This window comes from Python bivittatus, unplaced genomic scaffold (genome assembly GCF_059951505.1).
Source record: "Python bivittatus isolate LINGU-HERP-01145 unplaced genomic scaffold, Pbiv_v1 ctg000480_np1212, whole genome shotgun sequence".
Taxonomy (NCBI): Eukaryota; Metazoa; Chordata; class Lepidosauria; order Squamata; family Pythonidae; genus Python; species Python bivittatus.
Window position 1 is genome coordinate 40,898,668 of NW_028277075.1, and position 27,509 is coordinate 40,926,176.

The 27,509-nt window shown below is 35.1% G+C and overlaps 1 protein-coding gene across 7 annotated transcripts in view; it reads right to left on the bottom strand.

Annotated features, from left to right (window-relative positions):
* The window catches only part of CD44 (CD44 molecule (IN blood group)), an 81,620-nt gene that overhangs the window by 8,821 nt on the left and 45,290 nt on the right, over window positions 1-27,509 (bottom strand). Inside the window, exons 3-18 of one of the 7 annotated variants that reach the window (XM_088145780.1) lie at window positions 26,674-26,810; window positions 25,655-25,726; window positions 24,369-24,509; window positions 22,392-22,493; window positions 18,615-18,743; window positions 15,147-15,287; window positions 13,503-13,676; window positions 11,759-11,950; window positions 10,508-10,684; window positions 9,321-9,461; window positions 7,686-7,868; window positions 5,224-5,361; window positions 4,479-4,655; window positions 3,753-3,911; window positions 2,571-2,714; window positions 1,559-1,723 (exon numbers count right to left, since the gene is read on the bottom strand). In XM_088145780.1, coding sequence (XP_088001906.1) covers window positions 1,559-1,723; window positions 2,571-2,714; window positions 3,753-3,911; window positions 4,479-4,655; window positions 5,224-5,361; window positions 7,686-7,868; window positions 9,321-9,461; window positions 10,508-10,684; window positions 11,759-11,950; window positions 13,503-13,676; window positions 15,147-15,287; window positions 18,615-18,743; window positions 22,392-22,493; window positions 24,369-24,509; window positions 25,655-25,726; window positions 26,674-26,810 — 2,372 coding nt within the window. Of the gene's footprint in view, window positions 1-1,513; window positions 1,724-2,570; window positions 2,715-3,752; window positions 3,930-4,478; window positions 4,656-5,223; window positions 5,362-7,685; window positions 7,869-9,320; window positions 9,462-10,507; window positions 10,685-11,758; window positions 11,951-13,502; window positions 13,677-15,146; window positions 15,288-18,614; window positions 18,744-22,391; window positions 22,494-24,368; window positions 24,510-25,654; window positions 25,727-26,673; window positions 26,811-27,509 lie in introns of all 7 variants that reach the window. The other 6 variants (XM_015887773.3, XM_015887774.3, XM_015887771.3 and 3 more) reach the window with 6 other exon arrangements.

A 27,509-nucleotide genomic window follows, 5' to 3' on the forward strand; every position in this document is an offset into this window, starting at 1 on the left:
GTCCTGGAGTGGCCTAGCCAGTCTCCAGATCTCAACCCCATGGAAAACCTTTGGAGGGAGTTGAAAGTCCGTGTTGCCCAGCGACAGCCCCAAAACATCACTGCTCTAGAGGAGATCTGCATGGAGGAATGGGCCAAAATACCAGCAACAGTGTGTGAAAACCTTGTGAAGACTTACAGAAAACGTTTGACCTCTGTCATTGCCAACAAAGGATATATAACAAAGTATTGAGATGAACTTTTGATATTGACCAAATACTTATTTTCCACCATGATTTGCAAATAAATTCTTTAAAAATCAGACAATGTGATTTTCTGGATTTTTTTCCCCATTTTGTCTCTCATAGTTGAGGTATACCTATGATGGAAATTACAGGCCTCTCTCATCTTTTTAAGTGGGAGAACTTGCACAATTGGTGGCTGACTAAATACTTTTTTGCCCCACTGTACCATTTAAAAAAAGAACTGTAACAACAGCAGAAGCAACCTAATTATAAACAGGAGTTCAAAAAAATCACCATCTTATTATATTATTATCATCAAATATTCTCTGATTCCTGAAATCTGCTATTTGTGCTGACTTAAAAAACATTTAAAGATATCACTAGGCAGAAAGAATGGAACACAAAAATAAATTAATAAATATGATGTATCAGTAGGCCTACATGGTATATGTAACCTGAGAGCAAAATAAATGGCTTAGAAGATGAAATTTATTACTAAAATTACTAAATACTAAATGCAGATATATACAGTACCGCATCAGAAAAAAAATAAACTAAATTGTTTTTAAAAACTTGTTTTCAGTACATCTGATAAATGCTTTTCAAAACATATACATCAGGATAATGTAACTCATTTCCTTATAAATATCAACTGTAAGGACGTTTTAATCCAGAATGGGCACTGAACTCTGAACGCCTCAGACATGTCTTATGATCTTGTTGGCCAAAAGCCACTAAAACAACCATGCCTACAGCTTTTATAGCAGTCATATGCATTCTGGTATGTACATACTTATTCAGCCACTACTTCTTCCACACATACCGAAGAAAACAGTTTCAATGAAATATTGAGATATTAAGAGATATTGAGTTAGTAATTTCAAATCCTACTTAAAGCCAAAAAGTTTGGTTCTAGTTTCAGATGTTTATTTCATAGTTAGTTTTCTTATCATCAAGTAGCAACCAATTAATTATTTTCGCCAATAACCTTTACAGCACTGCTAGTACAGTAGGCTGAAATTTACAGATCAAAAGAGGATATAAGAATCAGGCTTTATTTATGTATTTGAGTACTAGAAATACTTAAAACAAAGATCACTGGCCACATAATTGATGGAAATAAATAGAACCATCAAGACTGTGAGTGAACTTGGGCTAAACAAAAACTCTCCTTTGCAGATCCTTATTCTATTTAATGGAAAGTGACATACCTCATAGAGTGTTCCTAGGTGCATTGTTTTTTACATGCTTAAAATAGACACGGAAATTAAAAACAGAAGATTATCTCACCTAATAGAGGGGTTAAAAAGATCCCACCACCATTCTAGTGGATACCTGTATGATCAGTTTTATTTTTTTGATTTATTCCTCCTTGAGGAACAATTCCGGAAAATAAGACATCCATTGTGGCTTTTGTAGTATATTTGTCTTCACTACCCCATTGCCTCACTGGTTCTGGGGTTGAATCTTCTTTGGTCCCATCATAGACCACATCTACGGCTATGATAAAGTAATGGAGAATGAAACAAAACTATTAGCTGCATTTTCATTCCCTCAGTAGCATAAGTCCAATATTTTCTTTTCTTACAGGAACAATAAAGTACATGAACACTGGGACTGGTTGTAATTCAGACATATATCAAAGCACACCACTGATGTTGACAGCAAGTCCCATCCCAATTATCCCGTTGGGTCCTCTCTGTTTTCTTTCCTGTGCCCACCAAAGATTATTGGTGGTCACTGGTAATAGTTTTGGTATGCAGGTTTCCATGATATTACTGTTACACACTTTCAACAGACGATAAAAACAGTTCAGAAACAAGGACAACTGTTGCCACTTAAGATTCTCGTGTTTTTTAGACTTTTTCTTTTTTCCCTCTTCCCCATCACTCTATACATTCTTTGCTTTGGTAACATTGCATCATAAACCTAACCAATCATTTTACACACTCACTGTAAGTTTCCAACCAACCAGTTATCACAGAAATAATCACTGTATGCCTTTGGAGAATTAGAAAAAGCACAGATCACCATACTGAATAAGATAATAAAAATATCGAAAAGTAGATTATAAGACTATGATTCAGAATGCATTTTTATGATTCAAGGCTTATACAGAATCACAATGAAGTCACACCATATAAATCAGCTTCAGAACATGACAAATCATCAGCATAGAAATGTTTAGTTGGTATATATTATTTGAATTATGATATGAATGCTAGTCTAATATGAGAACCTTTTCAGGGGTTCAATCTACTTGTGATAATGAAATAAACATTATATGTAACAGCCATACTTCGTTTCACCCATCACTATGAAAGGACAATATTATTCACAGCAATACCTTCATGTTCATTTTCATGCTGTTTACTGATTTCCATGTCATTTCTAGAAGTATTAGTAGGTTTTTCTTCACTGACCCAGTCTGGGTGGTGAACAGGAGGCAATGGTTGCTGAGCTGAGTCTTCATGATCCTTGACAATGACAACTGTTTGATGAACCAATTATGAACTTAGATTTGGATACTTAAAATTTTAATCTGTATATTGTCCAAATCAATTCCCACCAAAATAATCATTGCCCAAAATTTCTTTCATTCATACTTTCAGTACATTTTTAAAAAACTGAGCTTTGAGCATGTTTGCCATCTGGTCAACTATATTCATTGACTAAAGGTAAGACCCTAATGGTTCATTCAATGTAAGATCCCCAAGACTATTGTAACTGGCAACATATTAGTCTTTACTACCTATATGAAAGGCTTTCACTTCATTACTCTATCCAGTTGGTGGAATAACATCTAGTGATTCTATGCCCTTTGTGACGTTTGTGAGATTTTTATATTCTTCATTCCATTCATCATACAGATTATGCATTGCTTGATCATGAATATTATCTTCATGACTGGTATCATCACTGATTCTCACAACTGTTATAATGATGGTTAGGTAAATATTAAATGTCCTGGAACAGCTGCACAATCATTTCCCACACTGTTTAGTCAGTACTATTTTTTGGCATTATATTAATATTCCAATAGATAAACACTGTGAAAATGCAGCAGTATGAATTTAATCCTTGGCTAAAGCAAGGTTACAAGTAAACAAGAACTAAAAAATGGTAGATTATTAATTTGAAATCTAGCAGTAGACCTATAGATTTCCTTTTTATTTAAACTTTCTTTCATACTGAACATTTGAACTTTGTACAAAACATCAAATATTACAACAGATATCTGTGGACTATTTGTTTTCAAAACTTCATGTCAATTTTACTACATGTAAATGGTTCATGTAGCTGATGCAATTATTAAAGACCATAGCTGTTTCAACAATGGAGTTGTGTCTAAATGCTATGCCACTTTTTACAGTCATTTAAAATACTTGTTTCCACCTACTCCATAAGTGCCCTCCATATTTTGAAGGATTTCAGCAAAAAAAATTTTGAAACTGCTATTTAGATGATTATATTAATTGATCTATAATGGCAATATAGAGAAAATGAATTCTCTTTTTCTTCCTAGTACCTGTAAGTGATGTTTTATTTTCATGCACATTGCCTGTGGGATTACTAATTCCAGGTATCAAATCATTTATTGATGAATTTGCAGGATGACTTTCTTCACTGAAGTCAGGATGTTGTTCCTTGATCAATGAATCTTGGGTGGAATCCTCATAATCAGCAGCTTCAGTGGAAATCACAGCTATTACAATATTGTTGAATTGATTTTAAGCAAAATAGGAGTAACTTTCGCTAAATACATTTCTGAGAGTTACTTATTACTTAATATACACAATGCATGGCTTCTGTCTTTTTAACCTGCAAATCACTATACTGGATTGACAAATATTGATATTTTTTATTGGGCAGACATATTCTAATTAAAAAGTACTAATATTTGCATTTCCCTAATTTGGGATCATGATGATGAAACTTGACTAATGAACATTCTGCATCACAGCATTCATTTTCAAGTGACCATTTTTATCACCTAGACAAGTAAAGTGAGTTAGCACTTCATCCATAAACATACATGTAAATTATTTGTCTTCTCTTAAACCTTGTGAGCTTGATGCTAAGCCATCAGTTTAAGGGCTGTTCAGCATCACTTCTCACATACTCTTGGCTGTACATTTATACAGATTATATGCAGAATACCATATAATATATTAATGGATTTTTTTTTTCTTTTTGGAGAAAGCCACAAATATGGCAGCACAAGCTGATTAGAATGGCATTTTCTGAGAAGTACCTGTCTGAGATGTTTCCAATTCAGTCTCTCTTTCAATCTGAATAATTTCAGACTGAACATCATCCCTAGTTTTGTTTTCAGGGAGATCATCTTCATTATCCTGTCCTGGATGGATGTCATAAAATGGCTTTTGTGTGGATTCGTTGTCTTTGCCTTTTTCCTTAGTGGCTACAGCTGCTGCAACAATTAATTTCAAAAGACTTGTTTGCACGTGATGCATTTTGTTGTACTACATTCTAATATAAAATTAAATATAATTCCCTTGATAACGTGTTACTTATTATTTACAATAACAGATTAAGTAATCTCTTACTAGTTCTGAAATATGAAAATGAATAAAATTTCTTTAATTGGCCAATATCTACTAAAATTTCTTTGAAGGAATTTTCTAGAGAGAAAATCAATTCTGTGAATTTTTCTAAATTCAATTTATGAATTTATATAAAGTCAATACACTAATATACTGTATCCTAATATACAATTACAATCTTCATGACTGATTCCATCCCAGAGATCAAAGCTATCCCTATAATGGTGGGATTTATTTTTCCATTATTTACTGGGCACATGAGAAAGTTTTATTCATAACAATTTACTACCCATATGAAATACAAGTCCACTGATAGTTAATGGCCTCACATTTTATGTATTTAAGGCAATAACCTATCTCAGCCAGAATAATAACAGAAAACAAAAATTTTAAAATTGTTGATACCTATAGGTGAAAGTTAATTTTCACGCTTACTTGCAGTTGGATGAAGAATTCCAGGCAGCAAATGATCTCTAGATGTCTTTGTGTGATATTTTTCTTCACTATTCTCTAGGTTCAACATTGAATCACGAGTAGGAACTTCAGAGTCAGTGCTAACACTGGAAACTACTGCTGTTACAAAGATGGCTGGGTCAGTTTTAAACACTGTTTTCAGAGCTACTTTTCTAGTTGCTCTTTTACATAATTGTAAACCAAAAGAGAAAACCAAGAATATCTTAACTGTTTTAGTGAAGTCAAAATGCTTGTACTCTACATGAAGTGTATAATAGTTATATCTACAGTGCCCAATTCAGCTAGAAAAATTAGTGCAAAATACATTTTCTTTTCTTTACAGACAATAGAACAAATACTGCTCCTGGAATAAGTCCCTTTCCCACTAGAAGGAAAAGGAGGAATGTCATATAGAACAGGGAGTCTTCACTTAATGACTGCCCTGTTTAGTGACTTTGAAGTTACAATGGTGCTGAAAAAGTAACTTTACAACTGGTCCTCATAGTTATGATCATCACAGCGTCCCTGCAGTCGTGTGATTGCCATTTGGGTGCTTTGCAACTTGAGGAGTTAATGACCATCACAGCCTCCCACAGTCACAATTGCCATTTGTGCACTTCACAGCTGGCTTCCAACAAGCAGAGTCAATGGAGAAGCCAAAAGTAAAATCACAAGTCACAGCCATGTGATGTATCACCTAATGACCAGAGGTGATTTGCTTAATTACTGTGTAACTTAGTGATTGAATTGCCGGTTCCAATTGTGGTCATTAAGCAAGGACTACCTGCATAAGAACATGGGAAAGTGTAATAAACTTCAGAGCAACAAACAAAAGACAAAAAAGGAAATATATTACTTTTTTAACCTTTCCTATTTCATGGTCATTTTCATCTGAGAAACTATTCCAGGTAATCTCTAGGTATGCATTTAAAATGTAGGCAAGGTATCCACCTATTTGAGGCAGGTATTGACTACCTAATGCAGGTGCCATAAGCATCAACAGATCATGAGAAGTATTTTTGTAAATCAATTCATCACCTACTATAAGATTGTTTGAATCTACAGGTAGTCCTTGACTTATGATCACAATTGGGACCAGAATTTCCATCACTAAGCGATGTGGTCATAAAGCATGATGTCATGCGACTGCATCACTTAGCAATGGCAATCCTGGCACTCCCTGTTGCCGTCATTAAGCGAATTCCACCAGTTGTTAGCTGAAGACCCACCCCAAGCCAAGCCATTCCGGGCGTGGTCCCTCCCAGCCCTGAGCCTCAGTAAGGTAAGGGACAGCCTCCAACTCCCCCCACCCATGTATCTCCTCCCCATCTCTGCCCTTTTGGCTGCCCTGCACCCTGCCTTGCAGGGTGGCAAGCAGCCCCAGAACCACGCAGCTCTGGGGTTTCTTGGCATGCTGTGGCTCTGGGGCTGCAAGAAGCAGTCCATGACTGCAATACAGCGTAGCGCAGCGCGAAGCCTAGCCCAATCCTGGCCCAGCAGTGCGGTGCAAAGGTCCCCAGGAAGTGGCCATGCACAACCTAGGGAAAAAAGCTTCATGCGGCCAGCAGCTGCCTTGCGAAGGGCCAGGCCATGCATGCTTGGCCAGCAGCTGGAGCAAGAAGATGGTGAAGGTCAGCTGGGGTAGTGGAGTGCAGGGCGTCAGAGGGCCAAAAGGGCATAGATGGAGAGACAGGCAGATGAAGGGAGTTGAAGCACCCCTCGGTCGTGTGGGCAGGCTGCCAAGTGCCCGAATTTTGATCACATGACCAAAGGGGTGCTGTAAGGGCCATAACTTTGGGGACCAGTCATAAGTCCTTTTAATTAGTGCCACTGTAACTCTGAATGCTCACTGAACAAATGGCCATAAATCAAGGACTACCTGTATGTTAAAGACTATATTTGCACAATTTTTTTCCTTAATCCTCTTCTGTCTACTTCACTTAGTTTTACATACTCACTAAATTTCTAGGGAAGTGAACAGCATTATTAAGAAAGTAAAGAGTGTATCCAAAAGAATAAACATCACTGGCACAGAAAATTCTCCCTGCTCCAGGGGGCTCATGATCCTCTAAAGCAGTTGTAGAGGCACTGCACTGGTATGGAAGCAGAAAGTGAATTCAAAAGGGAGACTGTGGCTATAATCACTTCCATCTAGAGAAATCTTTCACACTTCTGAAATTCTTATCCTAAAAATATATGGCCAGCCAAATACCAAACTGAAACATCCCTTTTGTTTTGTTTAAAGCTTAGTACTGCTGGTTTTAATTTTAGATTTGAATTATCTTAATTTTTTTAATATTATACACACACACACACACACACACACACACACCATTTGTAATCCATCCTGGGAGCATAAAAGGCAGGGACTAAATTTATCATAAAATCACAGAATCACATCTTTCAGCCTGAAAGATGTAATTAAACTTTTTTTTCCCTAATACCTGTCTGAGAAATTTCCATTTCTTTTTCATGTTCATTTTCATCTGGATAAACACTGTCTTGATGAACACCACCTCTAGATAGGTTTGAAGCATATTCATGTTCATTTTTCAAGCCAGGATCAATCCCATGGATCAATATTTCATGAGCAGACTTGTCATGGTCAGTACCACCATTGCTGACAACTGTTACAATGATTCTTACATCAACCACACATTTTCATAATCACTTCCCATACTGTTTAGTGGAAATAAATTTCAACTGGAATGATTTAATAACATTTAAGGGGAAAATACTAATTCAGATTACTTCAGCAGGATCAGAATCACACACAATAATAAACTAATTGGAGGAGATCAGAAATCAATCATTATTGCTTTACTGGCACATAACTATAAAAACTTATTCATTTTAGGGTTATTTCATTTGGAAAAACAATTCCAAGTAGTATATCCTTGCTAGATTTGTTTGTGTGGTATCTTTCATCAGTGGACCAGTCAGGATACAGAATATGTGGTACAGCCTTGAGCAGATATTTCATGCTTCATCCCATTATAATGTACCATGTTATTTTTGAGGATGAGGCATTTTGACAGTTTAATATATACAGAATCATTTTCTAGAATTTGTTGGATTTCTAAAAACTGGATAACTTGCATTCTAAAACATTTTTGGCTTTCAACAAAATAAGTAGAAAGGATGTCACTTCTTTCCACTTGATACTAGGTCAATCACCTCAATTTTATACAGAAATGTTTTTTAAATGAATTAACTATATAAATCCTATTTATATAAGAATAATTATAGTACCGTAAAGGGTTTTATAGCCAGATAATAACAGCTGATGGATTAAAAGAATAAGAACATAAATATCAGAAATGTAATATCCCAGCTAGGTTTTTTTTCACTGATGTTATATACATGGGCCGAGTGACAGTTTTTAATTCCATTCTTTTTTACAGCTGCATTTCTAATTTCAATAAAAGAAGAATATAATGGTATAAAAAATAGTTGTGGCAAAGATAAAAATAGGCAGGTAAAAAGGAAAATTGAGATAACCATAAAACAACAGCTACATAATAACAAAAATATTTTTGTGTCCTATATCAATCAAGAGGCTGTTGCTAAGGTTCAGGAAAAGCACATCAGAAAAATCTCATAAATAATACCACCATCATGTTTGCTGTTCATTCTTGGCTATCAGTATTTCCAAAATGCTGCAGACATGACTACAATTATTACTGAAAGGGAGGGGGGGAAGCAAATTCAAGAAATATTAACACTGACACTTATAGCTGGAACTATGATTACAAAGCAAATACAAAATCTAATATTTGTAACTTGAAAGCTAGCTTTCTGAAACACTTTCAAGATGTAGAATCTCTCACATGTTAATAACCATTACTATGAATAAAGACTAGAGAAGTTCCCCAAAATAAAATTTCTACTTATCAAAGTAAAAGATGAAAAGGTCTACAACATCCAGGTGATACTGATGACTAGCATATCGATTCTATCTGAACTACAAAAATATGATTAGTAGCAGATTAAGATCACTAAACCCTAGAAGAGAGCCCTACCCAAAATGGACAGCAAAATGTGATTATTTTTACTCCGGTGATTATGAGAAGACTCACTTGGAGATGTAAAATTATGTAGAACATCCAGAGTGTTATTTGTTGGATAAAACTTTTCAGCATTCCCTACGGGATGATCATCAGATGGTAGTAAATCCTGGGATGTATCCTCATGTTTGGATCCATCATGAGTAGTCTGAGCTGTTAAATCAATGGGCATCTTACTACATGAAATAATCCATATCATTAATCTAACTTTTAAGTCATCTATCCAACTGTGACTTTTGAGTGAGCAGAAAACATTAATGTTCATGCAGCAAAGCACTATTACAGTTTTCCCTTCCATAGTTCTTCCTGTTCCAGAGAATCCCTCAAACTTTAGGAGATTAGGACGACTGTGGAAAAAGTTGAAATAGACGTGGCAGGGAAAAAGGTTTCTTTTGTTAAAATATACTGTAATTAAGAGATTGTACTATTTCTTATAATAATTACTGCCAAAATCTACTTGTGATACTTGTATGTTTTATTTATTTTTATTTTCCCTTAAATCAGCATAAACTAGTAGATTCTTCTTTTTTTCCCCATAACTATCTAAACAGATTTTTTTTATCACTGTCTTAAAGATGTGCTGTAACTTCTAGAATTCCAAACCAAAAACAATGGAAAAAGTTAACCTAGAACAATTCCAGAAACATTTTTTATAAATCTTGAAATTCCACTTTTTAGCTGATTTGGTTGAAACCTCCCCTCCACCTATCCATCCCTAATATGATTTTTTGTTTGGATTTATAATTCTAAGTTTTTATGAAAGCAACCTTCTTTCCCCCTGAACGTTATATTGGTAATACACATGTAGTTATAGTTTAAGTATTATGAATACTTTCTATCTGAACAAATAATAAAACAAGAAATGAGCTGAATCTTTCTAGCTTGGCCCAAGAGAAACTTGCAGTTTAATAAAGTGTGAAATCCATGTGCTAGAATACAAAACGCGTGCAAAAATCACTGGAAATGTGTGAAGAACGCAGGATGAGGCCAAATTAATAACTTTTCCTAACTGCCAGAACAAAAATAAAGGAAACTTAATATTTCCATCTGTATTACAGCATTTCCTTTCACCAAGTAGATTTTAGAGAATGCCCAACTATGTAGTGGAACCAAGAGATACTGTTAATGGACAAACAGCATTAGAAATTATTTTGTTTTCAATACAGTAACATTATTATAGGTAGTCATACTGCCAATACCTGACTGAGAAGATGCATTTTCATGATAGCTCTCCCTTGGAGGCATAAGTACTTGTAGGACACCATGGATTGTCCTGTTTGTGATAGAACTTTGATTCCTTTGTGCAACTTTATCAACAGCTGATGACTGGTGTTGATGTCCTTCTTCATGTTCAACACTTCCGTTGAAGAATATAACTGTTGCAGTTATGGTAAATAAGGCAGGAATAAATTTTGACCATTCATGTATTCAGTTGATGGTGTCTCAGATCCAAAGATCTGAGGGTGCTTTGACAAACAAATATGCATTTAGGCTTCCTCACTCAGTTTAAAGGGAGCATATATAAAAGTTTGCTTGCATGTTAGATGTCTAATATCAACAAGCTGCACTATATTAAGGTGATCTTGGGTTCAGTGCAGTTCAAGAATGTCCTGGTATTTAAGTAACTGCATGAAGGATAATTTCCAGGTTATATGGAAACAGAACTAACTATATACATACATACACACACATATGGAATCAAATTTAAGCATCCATCTAGTTTCACTGATTTCAGGAGGTTCAAATCACCCGAAATCCAAGTTTTCACTTTAACCAAATTGTATGCAGTATAACTGCAAATGGGCATGAGTCATTGCACTGCCAGATAAAGCAGAGAACTCTACGTTAATCAGACAGAAAAAAGGGTTGCATCTATAAGCCTCTGTTCTCATATCTGAAGCCTTCTTTTATTAAATCAAACCACTGGTTCATCTAGCCCAGCGTGATTCTCCATGTCAGGCAAACAGATGCTAGATATCAAAGGAAGGACCTTCTAAATGCAAAGCATGTTACCTGTACTGAACTATGCTGCTCCTTATAAATCCGAACTGCAAACCTGCTCTAAGATGTGTATAAATCCACAGGTGACAGGGAAATAAATAAGAATTCAGATTTTGATAAGGTAATTCTGTTTGGAAACTGGTTTCATATCCCTAGTATATCTCTACATCTAATGGCTTTGCAAAATAACTACGTAAATATTTTTTCACATGTTGAAGAATTATTATTTAAATGTTTAAATGGCTATCTAAACCAACTCTAAAATAATTAAAATAATTACAAGTGAATTGGAAAAAAGAGCAAAACTCAGTTGTTACTGTATTTACAATTTACACATGTGTGGAAGAAACTTGGATCAGAAAACAAATGCAGCTAATTTAAAGAGAAAGTCAGTTCTGTAATGGAAGTATTCATTACAGAAGTAGTAATGGAAGTATTCATGTTGTTACCTGGATGATGAAAAGATTCTTTTTCCAGAGTACTTTCTGTTTCATTAGAGGGGGGAAATTCTGGATGTAATACATCTGAAGTGCTGATTGCAGTGGGTACTGCGTCTTCAGTTTCCAGTTCAGGAGGTGCACCATCCAGTTGAGGCTGCTTTGAGTCTTCCTGCTTGAAGAAATCATCACTGGAGGACACAGCTGTTATGATGATGTTTTGAATCAGTTCCATTACTATGTTTGCTGAACAACCATCCAGATTGTCTTGTTAAAATATACATGGCTTGCACTTTCATTTATGTGCATTAGGCACAGGAAGAAGAAAGTAGATAAAATTTTGGAAAGTATTGTTGAATTTATAGACCCCATAATCACCACAATTTTCAGAAGTGGTTGATTTTCCAGAGATGCCCCAGACACCAGGAACAATAGCAAAAGGAATATAATAGCAAAAGAGGCAGAAAAGATGTGACAACAGCTTGCACCCTTATCTGATCTATCAAATGCGTTTGATAGATGCAAAGGCTTTGTACCATCTGGATTCACAGTAGCATCTTAAGTCCAAGAACATTCTCTTTTTTTCTTCCTTTTCTTCTATTTGGAAATTTTCTTTCTTGGAATATTTTGGACACTCACTTCAGATACATAGTCCAGATTTACACCTTCAACTCAAAGGCTTATTTTGGTTGGCATTCATTGCCATGGATGAAGTTCAGACATTTCAGTAAGTGTTAAGCTTATTCAGTTCTAAAGGTGCTGCTGTACAAATCCAAGGAAATTAAAGTAGAAATACTGTTAAAAACTGCAGCCACACTACCAGATTTATCCTTCATGGTCAACTCATTTAATCATTTAGCAGAAAACATAATGCATTACACATTATGATCATTGATTATAAGAGAAAAAGCTTTAGATAGTGAGAAAGATTGTAACTGATAACTCAAAACAGAAAGACCACAGAAAGCCCTGTGCAGTAAGAGAGATACTTCCCATCTTCAAGAGAAGATGTCAAAACCTTTCATAAGAAATAAAGCTGAAACTGCAAAACCAAGTTTGTCTATCAACATACAAATGCAATCTGTTTCTCTTGTTCTAATGCTAGCAAAACTATGCCTTTAGATAAAAAGCAACTATTATTACCCACTTATGTGTTTGTGTAATGGTTTAAACAGTTCTCTTTAAATCAAGGGAATACTTAACAAAGTAAGCTCATGTTTGATTTCTTCTTCCAAAAAGCAATTGATTGAATCCAATTTTAAATGTCTATAAGCATTAGCTTATTAAGAAACACTGAAGGGGAACTTGATTGACTCTGCATAGCCATTCATAAATTTCCAAGACTGATTTTCACAGTTTGAGTGCTACTCCATGAGCCGCAATTAAATTTAAATTACTAATTTAATCCTGGACAAAATAATGCACCAATTTGGCATTCCAATAAATTTCACCAAACTCTGGAGCCTGAAATAACTGTACTTGTGACACACTCTGGCTTTACCAAAGCAACATAATATTTACACCTTCAATATCATGATTTTGATGGATAAAAGCAAACACAAATTGGGAAAATGCCTCTATATGTTTGGCTCTATTTTCCTGTTTGAAGTCATCACAATGCATTATCTGCATATGTAGCACCAGTTAAAATTGATCAATCCTTCCAACTATTAACTACATTCTGGGTTTTAATATTGTGAAAAGAAATTCTATTTCAAACCAACAAATCAACAGTATTATACTTAATTCCTCATACCGGTAGTGGTTGAATACTGTTCATCATCACCTAGATGAACAATTCCAGAAAGCACATCGTCTCTTGTGTCATTTGTTGAGTATCTGACTTCACTGTCCCTTCCAAAATGTACGGCATGTAGCAATGCATTGTGGGCTGATTCTTCTTGTTTGACATCTTTGCTGGAGTTCACGGCTGTTGTGGCAATGGTTGAATTGACAATGATTTGAATATCTGGAATCCCACATCAACTAGGACTTGGGCTTAAGTTATTTTAGAGTATAATGTAAAATAGGGGGAAAATGTGTACAGGTTTTTAGAAGTACAGTTCACACATGTACTTTAGTGTACTGGAAGGATGTGCATGTGTGAGCCCCCAAGCATGACTGTCTCAATAGAAATGCACTACTTCTAGTAGAGACAGATCAAGTAATCAGACATAAAAGAACAAGCAATATCTTCTCCCTAGGTTATAAGCATTCATTGTGAGTGGGAATTTACAGTCAAACTTCTTGAAAATGAGTATAAAATCTGCGAATTAGGTTAAAGTTAACAAATAATTATGTATTTGAAAAAAGTGCACAAATTCCCACATCTGCTTAGAAAAAGCATATATTAGGAAAAGTGTTCCCCAAATAATATGTTAGAAGAAAAGTGCAATGAAATACAGGAATTTTCACAGGAATTTTCTGAAACTCAATCTGAAATTACATTAAGGGAAGTTAAACCTGAGAGTCAACAACCTCAAGCATCTAAGTTTAACATTTAAAAAAAGCTTCTGCACATTAAATAGCTTCATGGCCCACAACATCTATATAGGTAAAGATTTTCTTGGCATAAAGATGCATAAAGTTTTCAACAGAACAGTTTGTTACTATAGGCGCAGGAGCAGTTATGTTGGGAAACATGTAAGAATAAAAAAGAGTAAAAGGTAACACTTTTCTTTCAAAATGCTCTCATATTTTAATTAATTTCTCCATATAATGCTAATGTGCATTACCCCTATAGTGCCATCACCAATGCCACCTGCTCCCCAACAATAGCACAGGCACAGCAAAATAAAATAGAAATAGATTGCAAAAACGGTAGTAATTGAACATACTTGCAATGAGCCAACATGGTCATTAATAGGAAGGAAACTCATTCAAGTTTATGCATAGAGAACATCACAGCATCACAATAACCACCACCATAACCAAAGCTTTTTAGCAGCTTAAGTGACATTTGACTTTGGACTTGCCAAGTGAAAGTGCAAAACAGACATCTATGGAAAGCAGGTAAGGTAACTCAGAATTTGGCCCCCTCCCACTCAAATTATGCATAGACTTTAAGCACAAAACAAGACTTTTCCTCTTGGGAGCACCTCTGCATTTCCATTTCCAGCATAAGCCAAGACAAATCAACCATTTTCCAATGCAAAAGCCAATGCCAGCTATGCAGGTTAGACCATGCAGAAAAATAGAGCAAAATAATCTGCAGCTTTCATCTGAAATTTTGCTATTGTTTACTATTATCTATCCCAGATAAATAATCTTTTGTAGGCTATTAGTTGTTATTTCTATACTACTGAACATCTAAATCTACATCTAAAAGCCACCTTGCACCTTTGTTATACCTCAATTATTTTTCACTATAATACAATGCATGATTAGGATTAGTTCTTACTGGTATTTGATGACTGAAGTTCCTTATCACCACTGTTGTCCCACTCAAGAACTGTTTCAGGATTTATAGTCCCAGACCCTTCTTCGTCATCACCACCATCATCATCACCACCACCATCATCATCATCTTCAGAACTCTCATCTATTGATTTATTGATGTAAACTTATGGTAAGATTTTTATATTTTCATCCAGTTATCCATTCTCTGTTGCCTACATCATAATTAACATATTCTTGCTTCACTAATTGGGTACAGTCAGTAAGATATGAAGAATGGGTTATATAATTTGAGGTTTTTTGGAGTGTGTCAAAACAAAAACAACATGTTAGCTTTAAATGAATGATAGAATCTGGATTGTGCCGTGTTTTAAGGGAGGCAAAACCAGTTTTGCTAGCTAAACACATACAGGATCATTTCTATTTTGCGTTGACTAAGGTTTACTTCAGCAATTGCAACATTTCAATGAGATATAAGGTACTTGGGAAACGGTCCCTAATTACAAAGCTAGCCCTAACCCTAACTCTTAAAAGAATCTCCTCCCAAAAATGGGAGGAGGGGGGAGATTTTTGGAAAAACATAAGCTGAAGATTTGGTAAGAATGGAATGGAATGGAAACATTGTATTCCTACACAAAACTATTTGATGTAGAAATGACAGCACAATAGGAACTATACTACACTCAGAGCTGACTCAAGAAAATATTCAGTGAACACACGTCTCTCAGATTTATTGGGCTTGCTAAAGGTGCAGAAAATGACAGAGCAAGGAGTAAAATCTATGTACTTATAGGCAAAAGAACAAAAATTATCTGCAACAAATCCAATTAGGAGAATGGCTCTATCAAGTTATTAAAAAGCCATGACTATCAGAAATGCACTTATGTAGTAATATAGAATATTCCAAATACTTAGAGGTGATTTAATTGAATTTTCTGAATGAGTTTTTATTGAACAGAACATCTTTTTACTCTTAAACTACAATATTTCCGAACGAGATAATAAACTTGGCAATCAAGGGGCTCCTTCTGGCACTACTATGAAAGTTTATATTCTGTACACCTTTTAAAATTTACAGTTTTCCTAAAGGTCTTGCTACAAATCCTTATAATCAAAATTGAGTCAACGATACCAAATGAGTTGACCAATGGTGAGTGGGCATGTAAACTGTGGGAAGAACTGACATCTGGTTGGAAAACAGATGAATGAGTTTTATCTGGAGTACTAAACAATCTACAGTTTATTTCAAGTAATCAATGTCTTTATCAATAGGACCGGTCTGGCATTAATGCTCCACAAGAATTGTAAGTTTTAATGCAGTTATCAAAATGTGCACACCCTATATATACATGTACATGCCAGAGAAAAGTTATCTTAAGCCATGGAAAAAAGAGCAGAAAACTGATGTTTGTAATATAAACTAAAACTGATCTTTCTGAAAAATAACATAAATTGGGAAATGGTCAAGTGTAGGTTCTTTCCTTTCCCTTTATCTATATTCTGGTACCTATATTTATTCTTACAATTTATTTCAATGAATATCCACATTGTGGATCAGTTATAATTGTTTCTTCTTAAGTGATGCAACTACAACTGGTTTTCTGGGCGCATATGTTTTAAGGAGAAATAGGACAATATGAAAAGCAAACACTATTCATCTTTGGCATCCTATGTATTTTGCAACCAGGTATTCATATCAGAGTATAAAAAGGCTCACTGCAACCAACTTTCTCTTGCTAAAGCCCCAAATATACCATGTTGCCTTTTAAAATATATATTTCAAATCCTTTCTGATAGGTAGGTATTTATAGCGTTTATATGACTGCATAACTCAAGCATAATGGGCAGCATACAAAAAGTCAACTATAAATACAACCCTCCCCCCCCCAAAACCTCACAATACATTGAAAGCCAGCTAAAACCATAAAATGGCAACCAGACTACAATATACTGCAACTCAACAAATGGAACATCTAGATCCAAAGGCCTGAAAAAGAAGCCAGATCTTAACTGTGTTTCTAAAGGCTTGCAGGGTCGGGGCCAACTTTATATCAGGGGGCAAGTATGTACAAAATGCTCTGCCTGTGAAGACAGAATATTTCAGGGAAGTATAGAACATGCAGTTCTTCCTCCAGACAATGCTGATCCAGCTCTTCTGGGCATAGCCTGGTAGTTTTTCAAAGTGAATCTTTTTGAAAAGGGCCTATTCCCTCTTGGACAATATCCAGAGCATGACAAACCATTTCATCTTCTGGAAAGTATACTTCCAGAAAACTGCAGGGCCATTCCGAGACAGGCTGAATTGATGTGGCTGTGATGCAGAGGAGGAATAACAACACATTCCATAACCATCTACTGATGGCACAATGGATATTCAGCTGATAAAATGTGGAGGAAAAATCTCCAAATTTCACAATTTTACTTGAAGGAACCACAATGGACAGAGTAAAGAAGGAAATTAAAATGACAACTCTCTGAATTCAACAACATCAGGGAATTAAAATAGTAAATATTTGCCAAGAAAATAAGTTCATGTCAGCAAGCTTATGTATCAGGTCTCAGGAATATATGACTATGGAGGTATAACTGGAACCTCAGAAAAGACAAGACACAAATCTTGAAGGAAGTTAAGACTAAAACATGATTATAGAAAATGATGACAAAGCAAATGGAGTGAAGAACAATGTAGGACTATAGAAATATTTCTTCTCCAATTTCACAGGAGACTATAATAAGCCCCTTAAGAAATTAGCTCACACAACAATGACTTTTCTTCAGTCATGTCATCAGTTTTTTCTTTAAAATGTAACTCCTATTGCACATGGGCTATTTTTAAATAGTTATAATTTAAAAGGTACTTAGATAAACCATATTGGTGTAGAAGCTGAGGATATGGGCTTTCTGACTTGCATATTAAAAAGGAAATGCTTGCAGGATCTTATCTGCATAGAAACTATGAGAAGCATATTATTTTCAAAAATAATCTGAAAGAAAGATTTAAATTGGTCTAAAACAAAGAACTGTTTAGTAACTGGGCCTGTTTATTAACAGGCAATGCCCCTGCATTATAATTTTAGTTGTAGCAATCATATGTCTTTCCACACTATATATGCAAGAGATATATGCCCATTAGCTTTTCTACATGTCAGCACATAGATTCTTAAAATGGCATGCCCTTAAAGCATACTTAAAGTAGTGTGCTCTTAAAGCAACAGTTTCAGGTAAGTCCTACCAACAGATTTGTACAAAATTCTACATGACATTGGTAGTTACTTGGCAATCACAGCTTATGGTTCTAATGTACCAGTACCAGAATCACCTTTACCAAACAACAAAAATGCTTCTTCAAGCAATACTCATGAAGTATATCTGCAACAATTTTTCTCCAGGGAGACCAAACTTTTGGCCAGACATCTTGAAAAAAAGGCAAGGCAGGAGACTATGATTGACTAAAATGTTTACAAGAGTTTACCCTTGCTGAAGGTTGCATTCTGCATTCCTTTGTGTTCTTCAGGTGGCCACCATAATGGGATTTCTTCAGTGACTTGCTGATCTTGACTAGAATTTCCATAATGCTTTCCATGATTTGATCTTTCTCCAGCTGTAATGACGGCAGAATAACTATAGTGTTGAATAAGTGTTGTAGCTCAATCCATAGGACTTCCTCATAGTGGATGGTAAAGGGTCAGTTCATGTGTCCTTAAACAGCATTAGCGTTGTTGATTTTCAACCAATATACTCATATGTATTTTAGTTTGGGAGTACCCTAACACAGGATGGATAACACACTAACAGTACAAACATTATGACCACAAAGTAAAGGCATGGGGGTTGGAGAGGAATATACATACTATCACATCCAGAAAATATCAATGAGGTCACTTCTAAAGCATCCCAAGAAAAAATAATTGCTTACTGATAGTAGTATAAAGTTAGCTAAGTTATCACATTTATCCTTTCAAGTCCAGTTGTTTTGCTTCTCAAATGAATCTAATTTCATCATGGTTATATTAAAGGATGACAAGAAATTGTATTTCTATTGTCAATTTGGAAATAAAATGAGGAACCCAGCATTCTTGAACTGAAACTCCATAATTTGCTGTAATGGGATTTACAGTAGGAAGCTAATTCAAGGACTCACATTTCCCCAATTATTTTTGTTCCACTGTTAAGTCTTAGTCATTTCTTTGTGGCAACGCAGAGATAGAGAACAGCACTATCATTTCCATCACTGTAGAATGCAGAGACGCATTTTCAATGATAAGAGAGAAAGTAGCAACAGTACACAGAGCAGAAGACTTTGAACAGAGGAAGATATCAGTAAGAAGAAGAAGAACTCATTGAAGTAAAGAACAATATAGCAAGTTTCCATTTCAGCACAATGGAAAAAATGGAAGTGATGATGGTTAAGAAATATATGCTGGATTTCCATCACATATTTTCCCCAACCACACAGACAAAAGTGATAGCTTGTTGCTTTTATACATAGTCTAAGAATGGAAACACTTAGCTTTCAGTTTTGAGTTTCCAAACAAAACCGGGAATGAAACTTATTTTGCACAGGGATTGAACTGCAAATCATTTTCTGGATTGTCTATTATTCAATCTGATATAATCTTAAGATTGTGTAATCTTCATTATATGCCAGTCAATCATATAGTCTGAAGTTCATACTACCATAATTTATAAAGTTGATTTAGAATTTCTTTCCTCTATTCAATATATCCTATTTACATGAAGTATCAAAGCTAGACTTCAAGTCTCTTCATTCCCTAAAAAGCAACATCAGTGTAGCAGTATTAATATGAGCAAAGGTCTCTTCCCAAACCAAAGTTTCCTGTGTGAAATACATGATATAAACATGTTTTGCATGAATATACATTCTCTACACCAATAAAAGAATATTCAGTACAGTTACAATTTATAATTAACAGAAAGTCAATTGCAAAATGGAAATCTAAAACCTGAGAGATTCCATCATATCACCCAAGTGTCAAATGCAGAAAAACACATACAAACTATTGACAGATGCTTTGACAGAATGAAGCATCTGAGAGGGAGGCAAGAATCCTGAATATAACAGTGCAACCAGCACAGATCAATAGGATCACACTAATCCTTGATCTAGGCACAGAGCAGAAGAGTAAAGAAAAAACATCCCCATTCACCAACACCACTTGCAACATTTGGAATAATTTGAAATAATTATTATTTGTCAGATACTGTCCTGATGTTACTTACTATACAACATAGACAATCACAGAGGCAAAGTCTTTTTACAGGTTTTAGATCATACAGTTGCAGCAATTTACCATATAAAATTGCTTTAATTATCCATGGGTATTTGAGAAATGAGCTTTTTCCATGGATTCAAGGAATGGGTCCAGATTTTAAAAAATTGAACTAGTCTAAATGGCTTCATTGGCCAGAACTTTGAGACCTGCTTCCAGCTTACCTTTTCATGAACTGATGAAAGTTAGCTCCGGAATTTGCCAACCTTCACCAGAAAGAAGTTTGAGCTTCTAATCTGTGAAAATTCTTGAAACAAAAAGCTGCATTCAAAATAAGATTGCCAAAAGCTAATCCTGAAAATTTGGAACTGCAGGTAAATATCCAAAGAAATAACGGCTTTCATTATAACTGCAGGATCTCAGAGAAAAAGAAAAAGCTATGGCATAAATTGTACAAACTTTCCCCACAGAAAAGACCACTGTACATTTGATGGGGAAAGATTCAAATCTATACTGCTAAATATGTTTCAAAATAGAAAAAAGATGTACACTTACGAATAATTAGATATAGATATATTGGAGAGAGTGACCATTATCTTGGAGGGAAAGAAATCAATGAAAAAACATTTTTTCTTGAATCCCAAATATTCCAAAAATCCACCTTTTTTGTAGAACTTTTATGCAGTGATCTAGTGGATGAATCTCCACTAGATATTGTCACTCCAATTTGTAATTTTTTTGAAAACATGAGGAGTTGGGGAAAAAAAGAACATGTAAGAACTTGGGGACTATCAATCTGTTCTATAAAGACCATAAAAACAGGTTTATATTAATATCACCTTGAGAAATCCTCCATTACTTAGGCTGTTGTATAACTCATTATTTCTTTAAGAAATCTAAAAACAATCCTGAGAAGACAGAAACAGTTGCAGTACAGAAAAAGTCATTTAAATAGTTAACATGTATGTAAAAAGATAACAAGAAGGAAAATGATCCATTAGAACTCATATAAAACTGTTATTTGGATTAACATCAAATTCTCTTTGGCTCCACTTCTGAGAATCCAAATATATTTGCAGAAAAATAGAAAAATACCCACTGTATATAAAGAAATGCAAGGTGAATGTAAAAGCAAGATGAAATCCCATTATAAACATCTAGATGACAAAATCTCAATCTGAAGTCCTTTGTCCAGGTAAGAAATATCACAACCAAGAAGACACTTTATTTGCTTCATACACATAGACATAAACCCCCCCTTAAGGGTTTTTTCTGAGCATTTTGGCTGAAGGATCCACGAGGACACATCTTTCCAATATAATTGTTACATTGGTCTTAATTATCATTCATGAAATCACTCTCACGTGTTACAAATGGAAGAAAATTCTAAGGAAAAAGTCCAATTACTTCTTTCCAGAAGATTTACAACAAACCCATGCCTGGACATTTAACATGTATTGGAGGGATATATATTACTTAATGAATGTCATAGACTTTAATCTTAGCCACAGACTCTAGAGACCTGATTAAAGAAATACATGAATTCAGAAATATTTCACGGAGTGAGTCTCAGGCACAAAAGGAGCCAACCACCAGCCCGTATAAAATCTAAAATGTCATCCCATCAGGCCTCAGACATTGTTTACCCACGAGATCCATCCCCCCTTTCTTGAAAGCAAACACCTAATGCCTCTACAAAAGAGACATCAAATCCTATTCAAGGTACAAGAGAAAGTCTGTGAGCTCATTACCAGAACATATAATCCATAGCAATTACATGGCGTCAAAACTGGATGCGCTGAACCTAAATGTATGTAGTTCATGTCACATACCAGAATTTTCTTCATTTCTTATTACTCAAGGTACACTTTACTTTAGAAGATACGCCAGCATAAAATGTTTTGTTCTTAGCCAAAGGAAGGGTATATATATTGTCAATGCCAAAAGAATCAAGGGGAGTAAACTGTCAATTGTTAAAACCAAGTTACAACAGATACTAGTACAATTATCACACTTACTAGGATTTTGGGTACTCTGATCTTCAGAAGGATCTCCTTGAAGGTGATAATGATGATCTTCATCACTACCATATGTTGATGTAAATGTTGTGATATCATCCTCTGTGTAATAGAAGATGAATGAGCTGTACTCTTTTCATTTAGTGACCAACTAACAATACCATTTTCAATGATAATTCTTATAACTGTCTTTTGTCTTCATGATTTTTCTCGGACCAGATACTTGACATTTTATGCTATTTTCTCTTAGTGTAAATGATATTTTAGTTAGGAAAAGCTTGTACTGTATGCTTTTTGAGGAGTATCATGCATAATTATGTGTATTTATCAATGTGTCATTCAATTAGATGTCAGTTTCCCTGACATATTAAAGAAATTCTCTTTTTTTCCCAACAACATATACTGCACTTCAAGTTTCAGGAATCCTACTAAAGCCATGGTTGACCAATAGGAATCCTACTGGAGCCACATTTTGCTCTGAAAGAGTCAGATGTATACCATTTTCCCTAAGGAGTTACAAGGCTTTCATTTTATTATGTCTATGTATATCCCACCTTTTTACCCATAGGGCAGGCAAAGCATCTCACAGTAAAAGCTAAAAAAATAAATAGGTAATACCCAAAAGAACCTGCATTTGGTAACCAGAAGTTTCATTTTACACTAGCTCAGGTGATGGCACAAAAACAGTCACATAAATGGATAATGGAAGGATTTTCTGGTAGTTTTGTTTTGTTTTGAGATATGGTAAACTAGGGAAAAATGTATTGTATCATATGTATCGCACTATACTGTAAGCCTAAAATAAAAGCCTAAAAGCTTACAGTATAATGTTATATGTTTCCCCTTTAAAATTTGCCATTGATTCACCAGTCTGGGTGTAGAGAACTCTATGACCTAGTAAAAACTAGGTCAAGGGGTCCATACAGCTATGGGGCTACAGGGTGCCCATCTTTTAGCCACATGCATAATTTAGAGCTGGGTCCAAATGGGGACAGCATGTCTTCAGGCTACAGTACCTTCCAAAAAACCAAAGTTAGAGGTATTTTCCCCCTTATTCCTTTGGAAGATAGATAGGTGAATTGACTGCAGTCATCCATCATTGTTTAATTGTCATAATATGGATCTGTTTTTATAACTAATAGTCAATGAAATGGACTATTATTCTTGACTTTATCATTAACTTTAATTTGGTTATTACACTAATAATCCTGTAGGTCAGTTATTGGCAAACTCTCTGAAAAAACTGTGAAAGATGTGGGTGACTTCTAGGACGAGGAGGAATTGTCAAAAATCACATCCCTCCTTGTTTTACTGATAAATGCCTCTGCTGGCTAACAGAACCAACTATCAGCAAAGCAACATCAATTAGATACAACTTTATGTGTTCTTTAGTGATGGCCTTTTCTTTGATATACCATTAAAAATACTTTATAGGTAGCATGGGAGATACAATGGAGGAAATAAATAATGCCTTGTTTTTCTTTCTGCTAACAAATTCCTCAGAACACCAATGAGATAAGAAGTATGCTTGTATATATATGAGGTTTCAGTTTCCATTTCTGGTATTTAAAGCTGAAAATTTTTAGATAGCAAGATTAAGTTCTCTTCCTGATCCCCCCCACTTCACCGCCAGAAAACTCTTGCCAGTAATTCATTAAAAAGTGCAAAAACAAATAGTGTTTACTTTTTCAGAATTAAACCAGAATTCAGTACTGGTTTAGATACGCAATTGGTTTTATGCAGCATAAAATCACTTATTTTGTTTACAGTATAGTAATGCAGAACTTTCCCCAATCTGCTTCAACTCCCAGAAATCTCAGTAATGGTGATGCTTGCTGAGCAATTCAGAGAACTGAAGTCCACCCATCTGGAAAACAACTGAGTTGGTGAAGTCTACAGAAATCCTGATGGATAGCTGTGACCTTTCCAAGGTACTATTTAAATGTCATTCTGTAGAATGCTGATCACTGGAAATACCTTGTGTGATGTCATTGGGATCTGCTGTTCCTCTGCCAAATGCAGAACCACTGCCCACACTACTTTCATCTTCAGTAACTGGTGTCCTTTCTGTGACTTTCTTTCCTTCAACATACCGTGACCCATCAGCATTGAAAATTTCTGAAGGAAAAAGGATATAAAGAATCTAGACAAATGGTGCAGGAAATGGTTATGTATCACAATGTGAAAACTTACTAAGACCTTACTCAAGCATAAACAATTTGCAAATGCATTGCCCAGTTGGGATTCTGACTGAGTAATATGACCATAAGTAGTAAAAAACTTCAAGCTAATATATTCTTCTCTCCTCCTCTGACATGGTCAGAATTAGAACATGCCTTTTTCTGAAATTAATTGTAACATATGACATTCTGGTTAAATCTACACAATTATTCATTTATAATATACTTTATAAACTATGATTTGATCCTGGCTTCTTTCAATGAGCCATAATTTTGACTAAGAGTAAACAATTTTTGAGGGGTCACAACTCTGCTTCATAACCTTCGGGGGGAGGGGGGCTGCAGGAGGCAATCTAGAAATGTGTTATAATCAGTAGAAGAAATGGCTCCAATTTTCAATCCATCTGGAGAAAGTTTGTATGATCCTGCTAACTGAGAAGGAAAATTTTTCCACAACAGTACAGCTAGGGTAAATTCTTTTGGCCACTACCGCAAAATAATCCCTTAATAAACTGTTATCTTTGCCACATAATAATGACTGTGCACTTAAATCACTCTGCACATGTATTTACAGAAAGCATTTGTATTCCATGAAATGTAGAACATGTTGCATGTGCATGCACAAACACACAAAATGGCATTCCCTACTAGGAGAACTATGCCAACATAGAGCACTGTACAAAATAACATGCAACAGAGCACTATGTACAGAGGCCTCCGGAGTACCTGATTTTTGTGAGACTTGCAAAGTTGTTGGATTAGAAAAGGAGTGCATTCAATTCCTTTTGAGCATCACTTGCTGAGTTTACAATCCTATCCTATGCAGAATAACCACAACTGCAACATGAAACTATCTGTGATAAATTCTCACTAAAGACTCCCAAAGAAAAATATACATCTCATGTTTCTAAATTTTGCAACTGTTTTCTGGTTGTAAATTAATTAGTCTAAATGGACTTTGTTATCACTTGAAGCTATGTTAAGTCTCACCCCAAGTTTAATGACACAATCCACACTGATCATGCACTTTAGCTTCACCAGAGGAAGGCTTTACATGTTAAAAAAATGAAATTCACTTCTTACCAATAGTGCTGTCATTATTTGGCCAAGCAGAATATAACTTTATCACTGGATCACAAATCACATCTCCTGATTCTAAAAATGGGAGATAAAAGATCAATAATAAACAGGCTAACTTTCGTAAAAATAAATTTTAAAAAATGGTGAAGGGCTCCAGGACTACAAAGATGTGGGAAACGCTATGTGTTCCCTATTATGATATATATCATACTTGTATATCATACTATCATACATATATATCATACTAAAAGTAGCCTTTTAAAAAACAAATGTTGGCATATATTATTACAGTACAATAAAAGCAATACTTTACACAAGGCTCCAACTTATGGAATGTCTTTTGGAAGTAGCATTTGCTTCATAAATGTCCAGCATGCTCAAAAAAGTTGCAGTTAGAAATTTCCTGGTATTTATGATGGTATCTTAAGAAACGTTCTCTTGGGCTCAGCTGCATGTAAGTTTTTTGGATATATAAGTCCCATTTGGATTACAATTTAGTTCTTTCACTGCTCCAGCTACTTAACTACATTGGACTTTTACTTCCAGAGACAACAGTGATGGATCCATTAATCAAGACCTTCTCTAACCCCATACAAACAGCAAGTAGGATTCACGTTTTGGAACAAAAGGAGCATATGGGAGATGAATCTGCCTTGCACCTGCCACTTACTTCTCCTCTGCGAACTTCTGCTATTAGAAGTCTGCAGCAGGACTGACAAAGCCTGTAAGAAAACAAGCCTGCTTCAGGGACAAGAGTTCTGCAAATCTTAATACCATATTCTGCTTTATTTTTGTTTTTGCTTGCTGAAGACCACAATACCAAGAGTGCTGTAGAGCAGATATTGGGCCACAATGTACATTTTCTTGGCTTTGTTCAATTTCATGGATCATGAATTATGCTGACCAGGAGCAAATGGTTACTTAGCACATGTTGTTCTCTCATTTCTTTATTCTGTGTTTGTCAAATGTAACACAGAAAGTTTCCCCAGCAGTAGAAAATATGTGACCAAACCAAAACATACCTGATGAATTGAAGCAATATGTATCATATCGTTCAGAAATATTTGAGGAAAGTACATAAATTCCTGTATTGTTTGCTGCACAGAGAAAATAAGGGGTATGCCTGGGAACTACAATTTTGTCTTCTATATAACCATATCTAGGAAAAAAAGACCAAAAAAACACCATCAAATTAGTGTATAAAACTATATAGCCAACATTTGCAAAATTGTTCTGATTTGCTATTGTATTTGTTCCATATTTATTTATTTAGTCGTTCAAGGAGATGGGGAGTGACAAATCTGATAGATAGATAGATAGATAGATAGATAGATAGATAGATAGATAGATAGATAGATAGACGGACAGACGGATGAATAAATAAAATTTTATTTATTATTTATTTGATTTTTATACTGCTGCAACTGATTGGCTCAAATCAATACAGAAATGTGACAATACAAAATTATGACAAAGTATGACTCTCAGTGATACAGAAAATGTAAAATGCAGAACATGTTATTGAATATGATACAGAATTAATACAGAACATGAATGCAATAATAATAATAATAATAAAAAAGCCTAAAGAAATGAGCAGCATATCACATTCTTATGCTGTGGTCTACCTAATTTAAAAAGTGTCCTGAAGCATTCCACTTTAAGTGACCGTCTGAAAATTCAACAAGCTTGAGGCAAGTCTTACTTCCAGGGGATGGGTGTTTTACAACATGGAGGCCACCTCCTCTTGGCCTTTACCCTCCCAGATTTCACAACAGTGAGGAATTACAAGTAATTTTTCCTGTGATATTTGCACTGGGCAGGATTGCATGATACTAAGTTGTAAACCTACAAATTT